Source organism: Crassostrea angulata, chromosome 6 (genome assembly GCF_025612915.1).
Source record: "Crassostrea angulata isolate pt1a10 chromosome 6, ASM2561291v2, whole genome shotgun sequence".
NCBI classification, from domain to species: Eukaryota; Metazoa; Mollusca; class Bivalvia; order Ostreida; family Ostreidae; genus Magallana; species Magallana angulata.
Genome location: NC_069116.1, coordinates 61,453,193 through 61,465,738, shown reverse-complemented (window position 1 = coordinate 61,465,738; position 12,546 = coordinate 61,453,193). Strand labels below are relative to the sequence as shown.

Genomic DNA, 12,546 nt, shown 5'->3' with positions numbered 1-12,546 from the left:
ATAATTCATATCAATTACGCAGAATAAACTGCAGTGTGTTTGTAAAATTTCAGTTTTAAAATAATTCTGATCGGAATCAATTTTTTTTCAATCGGGACCAGTTTAAATTTGATAAACAGCAATTTTTCTAAAATTTCGCATTTTCGTTTCAATTTCTTTGTAAAATATCATTGTTTAGAAAGTACTATATGTGAGCATATGGTATTCTTTAAATTTTAACCAAAGATTAAAAAAATATAAAAGAATTACAATTTTGATTTTCAGAAATATTTTTTATACTCTGTCCCGAGTTTTTGCTTCCACCACTTTTCGCTTGATATTGCAATAATCATAAATACCTTTGTGCTCAAACTACATTCATCCACTAATATGAAAAATGTCAAGATTATATGTTTTGAAACGTCTGTAATGTACTGACATGTTCACTTTGTCGATATGTTTTTTCTTTCAAAGTGCTGATCCAGTAAAAGATTTAATTGTTGTCATTAGATTTGTCGTTTCCCTACTCAACTCAAAATTCAATAAAACGCTTGCTTTGTTTAACAGTACAATCGCTAAGATAGTTTAAAATAGAGATAATATGTCACCCAGTTTTAAAATAGGCACACATCAAACAAGTCTAGCATTTAGTACTTTCAATACTTCGATTCATCATAGGTAGAGTCTCTGCAAAGCGTCCGCGTTTTGGTTACATGACATAAAGCCTTTACCGTATACACTAACCGCTTATGTAATCAATTATTGAAAAACCTGGATTGAAACCAAATTTTTAATCTCAATGTTGCTTGCATCTATCATTTAATATTTTATTTAATAGATGTGAACTTGTGAAAATAATGAAAATATGTCAGGATTAAAATTTAGTTAATATGTTTAATTGAAAATAAAGATTTTTACAGCATAAGCAGATATTATTTATACTAGGTCTTAGATTATCTAAAACAGATATATAAAATATGGTGAAATAAATTAAATTCAGTTGATGGCTACAAGAATTAAATCATACAAAACCTAAACATTTTAAAATCGCCTAAGAATTATCATTAAAAAAAAAATAATGTGATATGCAATGACTTAATATTTGAATCCGAAAACAAATAGCATGGAAAGATTGGCTAGTATTTACAAGTCATTCTAAGTAATGTTCGTTTGTATTCGTTTGTAAAAAATGTTCAGTAATTGTATAAGGAATTATTGACTTTTATTAATGTGTAGATACACAGATTATAATTAATATTACTTTCGTTTTCAAACTGCATAATGTACTAGAAGTGTCATTACAGTGTTTAAACTTTTGTACAAAATAAAAAGTGATGCAAAATACTCCTTAGGTTTTCTATGATATTATAATCCTTGTTAAATAGAGCAAAATATTATTAAAACTAAAAGAAAAGACAGACCAAGTTATACATTTTAAGCTTAAACAGCTGTAAACATGCATGATGATATAACAGAACCCAATATTGTCAATGAACAGGGAACTTAATGATTTAACGCTACAATATGTTCGAATTTGATAAGTGGAGCAGAATATACATCTAATGAATTATTAACAACAAGCTTGAACAGTTGATTAAAGGTTAATATATTTACTGTTGTTTACTTTTTTATAGTGAACACATTTTGGTATGATTGATCATATCTCTGGAAAAGTTTCTGTTAATCAACTACAACACGTGTGAATGTTATGATGTAAACATACTAAGTACAGTACATCTGTACTTATAATCTGCTTATACAGGGATAGGCTATCCCAGTGTCCAATCCTTATTGAATTTATTCGACAAAATATGTTTAAACTAGATTTGCGATAAACATAAAAGTAAACAAATAAACACAGAAAAAGAGAGAGATTGGGAGGGAAAGAGAGACGGACAGAGACAGAGAGAAAGAGATATAGTTGTTTATTATGGCGATATATTTTTGCCCCTACAAGCCAGATAAATTACGTCAACATGCATGATGTACATGTTATTTTTAAAAATCATGTTACAACATCTATAACAAAGAAGATCTACAAAAACAATTTTTACTACTCAATATTCATTGATATAAATTTCAAAAATCGGTTCAAGAAAATAAATGGAAGCGAATATTCAACACTGAGGAATGATTATATATATATGGAAAAATGTATATATGTGTACAAAATAAAGAGTATGTATGAGAAAAGAATAGCAGAATTTAACTACAAACTCTTAAATGATATATTAAATAATAATGTATATGTAAGTAAATGGAATAAAGATGTATCACCATTTTGAACCTTTTGTAACATAAGATATTTATGTCAACTTGGAAGATAATTATGTTGGCATGGTACATATTTATGTCCAAATGTGAGTTAATTATGTTACATGGGTGATATTTATGTCAACATCTGGGATAATTATGTTTACATGCAAGTTATTTATAACAACATGCGAGATAACTTGCATGTTGACATGGATATCTTTCATGTTAACATTATTAACTACCATGTTGACATAAATAAGTGGCATGTCACTATAATTATCTCGCACGTCAAAATAAATATCTTGCATGTTAAATAAGTCGTCAGCTGAAATAAATAAGTCGCATGTCGACATAAATATGTTGTATATCTAGATAATCATCTTCCATGTCAACACTAATAAGTCGCATGTTGCAAAATTATGTTGCATCCTTATCTATGATGTCACATACCAGCATTAGTGATTGATTTTACCATTATTATTATTAGATTATCTTAAATGATTTGTCAACATAGTTATCTTGCATGTAGACATAATTATCTTGGATGAAGACATAATTTTCTTACATGCTGACATAATTAACATAATTTATCTTGCATATGGAGGAATAAAGCCACTATATATATAGTTAATGGCTTTATAAACATGTGAACGTTAAATCATGATGTCAGGCTCGAGGACGAATCATCAACTGCATCGTTTTTAGAGACATGTACGAGTTTCTCCATTTGGACCACATAATGTAGTAGGTACTACCAGTTTTCTCAGAGTCTGTGTACAGTCCATTAGGGTTGGTGTAGGCACAGTAATCGAACCACCATGCCGATCTCCTTTCATTGGCACAGTCACAGTCACACTCATCATTATCCTGGTCTCGTGTAGAAAACTTCATGTTAGTGTTGTAATTCAGACCATCCCCTACAATTGCACTGGTCATGATAGCGTTCATCATTTCCATACAACAATTATTGCCTATAGTATAGGCAAATACTTGTACATGTAGCTAAGAGAAAGACACACAATAACTTTTAATTCTTCGCCACTTTGATTAGTTTAAAAAATAATCAAATTATAGAATCAATCAATAACTGATGATTGTCATGTAAAGACTTTCTGATTTTAATATTACTCGGTTTGCCGTTAAAATGAGTAGAGTTCTGAATGATAGACACGTTGCATAATTGTTACCTGCAGTCCCACTGTATCCATTCACCTGAAGCTGATATTTACTGGCCTCGTCCCCGACAGAAAAATTAGAGTAAACAGCATAGGCCTTCTCTCCATTAAATCTCTCCATGTCAACTCGCAGTTCCTGGGGCTTCAGTGACGTCAGCATGTGAAGCATGTCATTTCCTGTAAAAAAAATAACACATTATCAATTATGTTCCTTTACACCCTCGACTTTTTATCTTTGCATATTTATTTGTTTAAAAAAATAATTTGTGCATATCTTGTTTATTACTGTTAAAAGACGAAATATTTGTCTCATTAAGTTTTCATCTGTACACGTGCAGATCCAAATTTTTCTCCATGTGGAAAGATGTTGTCGATTATGTACCTTGATTGTAAGTAATTCCAAAGATAGCCCTTAACCCACTAACATCCCCAGAGCTTTAATTTTAATTCAGAAATATTTTATTGAGTAATCAAATGGAATGGGTAACAGACAAAGCATATATAAACCCTCTCCAAAATACAAAGTCAAGTAGTGGTGTTATAAAATAATCTATAGAATGTAGACTTACCAGTTTACAGAGTGATATATTATTGATATTTTTTGTATACAAGACAAGGGATAATTGGAGATTAAATAATAATCTTGACTTTTTGTCATATAAATTGTGTTAATTATTTTGTTGTTTTACACATACATGAACACATTCATACCTACATTTATAAAACCACCTCATTCATTCATACCATAAGACAAACATAAGTAAGGACTTTTCACGATCCAGCCCATTTGAAAGGAAAAGTAATTAAAAAGAGTACTAAAAATAAGGAGACAAAACACGCTTAAAAGCTATGATATACAATTTTAGTTGTGAGAAAAGTTAGACCTACCATAAAGAATAGAGTAATTAATAAATTAAGTTAACTAAGTTATTGTGTTTTTCCGCAAGAAATCAGGTAATTGTCTTTGTTTGCATAAGGATCTAAATTAGGGATGGCAATCGATTGCAGAATTGATAATCGGTTAAAATTTGAACATGTGCGGGCTACAATATGTCTGGCAGAACCATAATTTTGTCAATATAGAATGGTTATCTGCTACTGTAAACCAAAGATTAAAAGACCAATTTATGCAAATATGGTCAAATGATATAAATTGTTCTTCCAGAGGTCAAGTGTATAGAATTTTAAAACCATATTTTGGCTTTGAGAAGTATCTTGATATTTTACCTGTAAAACTAAGAAAAAAATTCATTAAATTTCGTACATCAAACCATCGTTTTCCTGTAGAGACAGGCAGATGGTATAACATTCCTTTGAATGAGAGGTTATGTCTTTTGTGTAATAAAGGCCTTATTGAAGATGAATTTCATTATATTTTAGAATGTTCGGCACTAGAAGAAATAAGGAAAAAATACATAAACACAAAATATTGGAAAAGACCAAATTTTTTAAAGTTTTCTGAACTCATGACTAATTGCAATTGTAAATCGCTAAGAAAATTATGTGTATTTATTTCAAAAATTGTTGATGCTGTCTGCTCCTCTTAGTTGTTTTCCTATTATGATCCTTTATACTAAAATCTAACATAAGTAGTGATTCTATAGTCTGTTCTTTTTTATTTATATTTTTTCCCTGTATAAAAATGTACCTGTTTGTCTGTACCTCTGACGATTTGTATTTGTATGTATTATATATATGTTCCTCTTGTACCAAATTATTTGGTCTGAGTGAATAAACTGAACTTGAACTTGTTAATCGCAATTTGTTCCGGGCGATTAACCGGTTACTCGTATCAAAATACGCAGATTTTAACATGCTATTAATATTTCATAACTGTAATAAATAACCATAAAGCACTATAATGATACCTTGTAATATTTTAATCAAAGTATGATAGACGTTAAAAGTTGTAAAAAAGGATATTAAAAAAAATCTTTCACAACGATCGCGAGCAAAAAGTCATGAAATAGTTTCAATGCCTACATGTTGCAAACTCGAAGTACAATCAGTTCACTTCTCAAAACAAAGTCTGCTCATGACAAGTTACAAACATGTATTAAAATATCCATTTGAAATGATTAACTATTCTGATTGTACAGTGTAGTACAATGTAACATGAATGTGCCCGCTTTAGTCAATTGCATTTCCTATGTAAAAAATTGATGTCGTTTGTAAAAGGAAAAAAGTTAAATAAACACATTGATTGTAGTGTTAACAAGGTTAAATTACTAAATATGTATTGGCGCTATAGAATTTGTTTTGAGAGTGTTCGTGTGAGTGTATATTTTTAGCCTAGCGACGACCGACTTCATCTATAAATAACTATGTTAATGATACGAAAACCTGATCTTTTACCTGTTCCCGCCAAAATACTGCACTATATGGTATATGTTATATACCTGGACACTTTCCACTTCGTTGTCAAAATAGACACATTGAATGCAAAATTAATACTGATGATTATTGTCTGCCTTGGGTGAAGCTGTCCCGGTAAGACATTATATTAATGTTATTGTGAAATTGCTCTATGTATGATAATTATGTATTTAAATATGGAATACGAGAATGAAGTGAACCTTTGATGTCCGAGTTTAATATTCTACAGACACCGGCTACAGCAGGTACAATAATGATAATTGTAACGGTAAATAACAGTGACATCTAAAAAAAGCTGAACAGATAAATTAATGGATATGTCACTTTGTGCGCAGAGAGAGTGTGTGTGTCGTCTGGATTAGTCGAGAGTGTAGATCGGCGGAGCTGAGCTGCAGTATAGGGTGCATGTAAGTGTGGAACTCATTGTAAACCATTTGTCATTTGTGTTCTCAATAAAGCATGTCGTCCGATCTATTTGTACTTTACTGGCGCTGCAAGCATTCCGAATTTCATCAAAGGGAAAATATTACAGATGTCTGTTGATGATTTTTTTTGGATTCAGTCATGCTACGTATATTTCTTACGTATTCTCTCGGTAATTGATGAAAGAAATGAGAATTATTGGTTCATATTTGAACGAATACTAGTGTTAAAGCGCAATGATTTTCGTAGAAGTGTATGCTGTTTAATGCATTTTCGCAATTTTGAAAACACGCGATGATGCTAATCACCGAAAACTGAGTGGAGCACTTGGTCACCAAGGTTCAGTAGCTGTTAATAACATAAATGTATTTATTGATATGTGAAATAAGAACATTTGAATTATTACGAATCATTCAGATTAAATTCATCGTTTATGCCCCCCCCTCTAAAATAATGTCTAAGAACAAATCATTAATACTTGTGATTATGAAGATCTCAGAGTCCTACAAGGTGCTGGTCGGGTTATAGCTGACAGTACATGGGGATTGGGAAAGCAAAGCCCCATTGACATAGAGACATTTGCGGGTATACCTAAACTTACGATCACTTCAGAATTAATTGAATTTATAGATTTTTCTATCTTCAGTGTGTAAAGATCATAGCTATGACAAGCCCTCATTGTGATGGTATGGAAGGATACTTCATAGAGTTTTAGGATCAAGAAGACCATTGTGAAGAACATATCGAACACAAGATGAATTACTTCACAGAAAAGCCTTTAACTCATCCTCGACATACAGCAACCCCTTTGTCGGTACCTAGGAGAACTCCCTTATCAAGTGTATGTAGTGGTGCATACCACGCATACAATTAGGTACAGTAACTAATTAAGCAAACAAATTAAGGTAAAGTCGTTGTAAATTTTTACAAATCATACCAAATATTCGTACAACCTTAGTCCTGGATAGATTTTGGCAATGTGGATTAAAGCTGAAAGCAACAAAATGCCTTCTATTCCAGAGAGAAGTGGAATTTCTTGGCCGAAAAGTAAACAAACCGTATTGGCTATAGGAGAGGAGTATATTGAAGCTGTAAAGAATTGGAAGACTCCATTAACAACTAAAGAAATCGACACATTTCTTGGTTTTGCAAATTACCAAAGGCTATGCAAAGATGGCGACATCCTTTAACCGGTTCACAGCAAAGAAGCCATGTGTGTGTGGGCAAGAGCAGCGAGACGCTTTTTCCTATTTGAAGGTGGCACTAATTACGACTCCGGTTCTAGCATTGCCAAACTCGAAGGATCTATTCATCCTAGACACGAATGCTTCAGATTTTGCAATAGGTGCAGAACTTATGCATGTGCAGGAGGGTGAGGAGCGCGTTATTGCTTATGGAAGTTTTAGTCTCACTCCAGAGCAACAGCGTTATTGTTCACAAGAAAAGAGCTGTTTGCAATCGTACGTTTCACCAAGAAATGCAATCATTATATTCTTGGCAGAGAATTTGTAGTTAGGAGGACCGATCACAGGAGCCTGACCGGGCTTCTCAACTTTAAGAACACACAAGGTCAGTTAGCCAGATGGCTCGAGGTATTAAGTCAATACAATATGACTGTTACGCATCGACCTGGCAAGAAGCATGGGAATGCTGATCCGCTTCCCCGTATCCCTTGCAACAAACCATGCCTTGATATGAACGTGGATATTGATCCTACCTGTATTCATTGCGGCGGTTGTAGGTACAGTGTTAGAGCGCACCGAAATTGGTTCAATTTTACACATCACGTTGGTGCTGTAATACTACTTAATAGAAAAAAGCATGATGCTGCTGCCACAGCTGCATAAATATCTCTTTCACAGAAGAAGATGTAGCCATCATCACTGAAACATGTGCAGGACAATACCTACACGTATGCAGTACAACCTGTGATAGCGATTTTACAGAAATTGAATATACAGCTGAAGAATTGAAAGAATTTCAGACAATTAATCCAGACCTTGGATTCATTCTGTCTTACTTGAGGAAAAATGAACTTCCTACAGAAAATGAAAATTCTATTAACAGTAAAGCTGGTAAGAAATATTGTGTAAATAAATAAATTTGTTTCCTGGATACAGCTGGAAATTTGCGAAATACCCCAAATAATGAAAAACCATCCAGACTAGTACCCAGTAATTGGTTGATAAAGTATTACTCTTACGCAATGAGATTCCAGCAATGGGACACCAAGGAGTTTCCAGAACATATTTACGTGTCAGATAAAAGTTCCACTGGTTAAGTGTGAGCCAAGCAACAAAAAATTGTCAGAACTTGTGATGTATGCAGCAATTTCAAAAAGGCTAATAGGAAAGCTAGATGCTCGATGTCCAAGTATTATTCAGGAGCGCCGATGGGAAGATTGCATGTAGACTTTTTGGGTCCATTATCCGAATCAACAGCTGGAAACACTAATAAACTTGTAATAGTTGATCTATTTACAAAGTTGGTGGAATGTGTGCCCCTTCCAAGTCAAACAGCAGAAGTGACAGCAAGTGAAGCAATGTATATATTTTTTGCACGTTTTAGTTTCCCGTCAACATCTTCACAGACCAAGGCGGAAAATTTGAAAGCAAACTTTTCAAATCCATATGTGAAATGCTGCAAATTCACAAACGTCACACAATGTCATACCGACCTTCTGCCAAAGTCAGGTTGAAAGTTTCAACAAAACCATCATGGACGCTGCACGATGTTTCGTTGGTAAATCAATGGACAATTTGGATGAACACTTGCCGCAACTTGCCGGTGCAATCAGATCATATGTCAACAGAAATACAAGTTTTACACCAAATTACCTAATGCTTGGACGTGAAGTTACCCTACCAGCAGATTTAGTATTTCGTCCAACGAATACAGACGAACATAAAAATCTTGATGATTATGTCACTACACTTCAAGGATAAATTCGCTTATCACTAAGGGCTCGAAATGTTTTGAAGACTTACTAAGCCCATGCAGAGAGAGATAACGATGTCAAGCTTTACACTAGGTTCTGGATTTGTGAAATGTTTACATGTATTTTGATAGCTATATTGCCAAGGAATGCATAATATAGATGTTTTATTTTACTTTCAATACATATGTATAATGATGCATAGTAACATATATTTTATGTTTTGTAATTGTAACTGATTGTATGTTTTATGCATGGGTAGCTGTAAAAGAGTTAAATGTATAACTTACAATGGTATGTTTCCATATACCATGCGTAATCTGGTAAGTAATTTACTTGCTTAACATGATTGTGGAGCACATGGCTCAGTGGTTATGGGCGTTAGGTCAGTAACCGAAAGGTCTCTGGTTCAAACCCCGCTATATTCACTTGATGTTGTGATTTGCACTTAGACAAGGCACTTTCTCTACATTGTCTCAGTCCACCCAGCTAAAAACGGGTACCGGCCTACGCTGGGGGTTCACCTGCGATGGACTGGTGTGCCATCCAGGGGGAGTCAATGACTCTCATCTGCTTAGCACCACGAAAACCGGAGATAAGCACCGGGCCTATGCGCCTGCATGGCACGGTGAAGGATTTAACTTTTGAACATTACAGATTTTGTAATTTTTGTCATTTCATTTTATATTGCATATATAGTGAGTATGGTGTGCGAATGCTTTGTACCTGTAATCACTTCACTAAGTCAGTGCAATCTAGTCAAATATGTTTTGTATGTTCATATCATTACAGGGCCATGCTATAGGTACGGAGTACAGTTTACCGGATGTAATCTGAACAACAGTTGAAATCGTCATCCGCAATGAAAAAATGACAATAACAAACTGTCACCCATCTCAAAAATCTATAAAACGAAATACAAATTCAAAGCAGAGCAACACGGACCTCTAAAAAGATAGAGGAATGATCAGGTGCCATGGAGGAGTGAGCATCCTTTGCTGACCGCTCACACCCGCGGTCTGCTCTTTGTCTTAATCGGGGAAAAAACGGAAAAGTCCGTAGACAATTAGGTGATTAATTATGGCCTAACAATTGGTATGAAAAACGTCAGTCAGCATGCGACTCAGTGGAAGATTGTATTTGCTGACAAGGTCGTTGTATCGACCATAGAACTTACGAAAAGATGACTTTAGACAAGACAGTTGATTATCCTGTTTTATAAACTTGTTTGTCAGTACTTTGCCTCGCCTTAGAAACTGCTTATACGAAGAACATACCCTTGTGTATCGAATTAACTGAGAGACAAAAACACCATATGCAAGTGATGAAGGTATATTGTCTAGTGGAACAAACCAAAGCTAGAGTGGACAACAGAAACAAACACGGGGATCGGTAGGGCCAGCTTTCTGTTATATTGTGTGTTTGTACTGTATACATGAGACACTTTTTGTTCGCCTTCGCCATCCCCGTTATCACGAGTCAGATCAACAAAACTTCTATAAGAGAGAGAGAGAGAGAGAGAGAGAGAGAGAGAGAGAGAGAAATCACCTATCCAATGCTCGTGTTCAGCAAATCCAAATCCGTTCTTGTAATCTGCCCAGTTACGGTTAAAGTCCACCGATCCATTTACTCTCCGCTGAATTACCTGTTCCAAATTAAGACAACAGAATGTTTGCACCCATTCTTTGAGAGATTTTCAAATCTGTTTTTAAACAATAAACAATATCTGCATTTATGGACTGGCTTAATATAAAAATATTTAATTTATCTGTAACCAGAATATATCTTTTTATGAGAGAAAGAGAGAAAGGAAGGGATAAAAACAGAGCTTACCGTCCATCCTCCATTGTCAGTGGTCATATCACAGTACACAGCCTTTGTTTTATTTGAAACCATGATATTATACACACCATCCCTCAATCTGGTGTCTGGATAATTTTCCAAAATGTTAGCACAGTCGGAACCATTTCTCATGTCGTTAAGGACATTCTCTCTTTCCTCCAAATTATTTTTTTTACAATTGTATAACAAAGTATCGACTTTGGTTGCAACAGAAATCATTTTCGGCCTAAAGAGTCGATGCTCAGTGTGAATTGTGGTCATTTGATCATTGATTTTCTCAAAATTCGTAGACAAATTGGTCACAAGATACTCAATTTTCTGACTTAATAGTCGTTGTTCTTTGTGTATCGTAGTGAAACACTCATTGTTTTTTGTTTCCATTTTGCTGATCTTTACCTCGATGATGTTTGCGACTCTCTCAATTTTTTTCATCACCATTCTTTCAATATTTTGACTAAATTGCTGAAATTCGGTTCTCATGAAGTATAACGCCAAGTCTGCAGACCTCTGTCGATCTCCCATGTCATCAAACAACACCTGTCCATACATTGATGCAAGCAAGAAAGTCCAGATCAAAATTCTAAATAATCTACCCATCGCAGACTTATCCATCAGATCTGCGTCAATATTTTCAAGTCGCAAAACCCCACACAGTTGTAATATTAATGTTTGAATTTAAATGTTTGATATTTTAAAAGAAGATCCAACAAAGAAAACCCGAGTTATTGAAGCTACTCTCACAAGACAACAGTTAATATCTACAAAGGTTTAATCTGATTCTATATCGTCTTCCGTACTGAAACATATTGTAACTAGTTTTGTTACAAAATATATCAAATCTGCATAACCACTTCATGTATAAGTGACGTTCTAGTATACATCATTAGTAATGCTAAAAGTCAAGTGTCAAAAAAGTACAAGTACTAATGTCAGTCGCAAACAGTCGACCTTAGTTTGCTGTAAGTAATGATAACTTAAAATCAGTCGTTAAGACGTTTTTTTTAAAATGGACTCAATAAGATTTCACCCAGAGCTGAACATTCGCTATATATCTAGATTTTCCTACTAGTGTTTTGCTTTAGAGGTGACAAGTCAGTTTTTATGCATAAATTGATCAACTTTATTCAGCGAATAATAGGATTATAGCAATCCTTCTCAAGTAGGGAGTGACTGGCACACAATCATACTGTCCAATTATCAGACGAATATAATTGTATATACTTAATAACACTTACTCACTATAAGACACATGTTATCTTAAACAGGGAAATTAAAAATGGTGCATCACCAAAAAAAATCGCAAGTGTTAACAAATTTATACGAAGAATTAATAAAATATAGGGACTATTTAAACATAGTCTAAGAATATGCGCAGTTACCACAGGAGCACCTTGTTTGCACAATTCGATTAATCCAGGGTTGCATATACTCGACTTGAAAATAAAGAAAAGTTAATAAATCATTTTTTTTTCTTATCACGTCTTATTACGTAATCACGTCATAGCCTCATGTTTAGTCTGCAGACGATTAAATCTGATCAAACTATTCAGTGGTAAATTA

General features: G+C 33.9%; 1 protein-coding gene across 1 annotated transcript; it reads right to left on the bottom strand.

The window, feature by feature from the left end:
• Window positions 1-277: 277 nt before the first annotated feature.
• LOC128190622 (fibrinogen-like protein 1) lies at window positions 278-11,788 on the bottom strand. Its single transcript, XM_052862740.1, has 4 exons — window positions 10,978-11,788; window positions 10,693-10,789; window positions 3,423-3,587; window positions 278-3,152 (listed from the first exon to the last, which is right to left on the bottom strand). The coding sequence occupies exons 1-4, from the start codon at window positions 11,596-11,598 to the stop codon at window positions 2,902-2,904; spliced, it is 1,134 nt and encodes a 377-aa protein (XP_052718700.1). The 5' UTR covers window positions 11,599-11,788; the 3' UTR covers window positions 278-2,901.
• Between the last annotated feature and the right edge of the window lie 758 nt (window positions 11,789-12,546).

What these genes read in the sequence shown, in the direction of transcription:
- LOC128190622 (XM_052862740.1), bottom strand. Translation starts at nt 11,598, where the DNA reads ATGGATAAGTCTGCGATGGGTAGATTATTTAGAATTTTGATCTGGACT. An exon ending in CTGACAATGGAGGATGGACG is followed by an intron (nt 10,790 to 10,977) that starts GTAAGCTCTGTT and finishes AATTTGGAACAG; the next exon opens with GTAATTCAGCGGAGAGTAAA. An exon ending in TGAACACGAGCATTGGATAG is followed by an intron (nt 3,588 to 10,692) that starts GTGATTTCTCTC and finishes TTTTTTTTACAG; the next exon opens with GAAATGACATGCTTCACATG.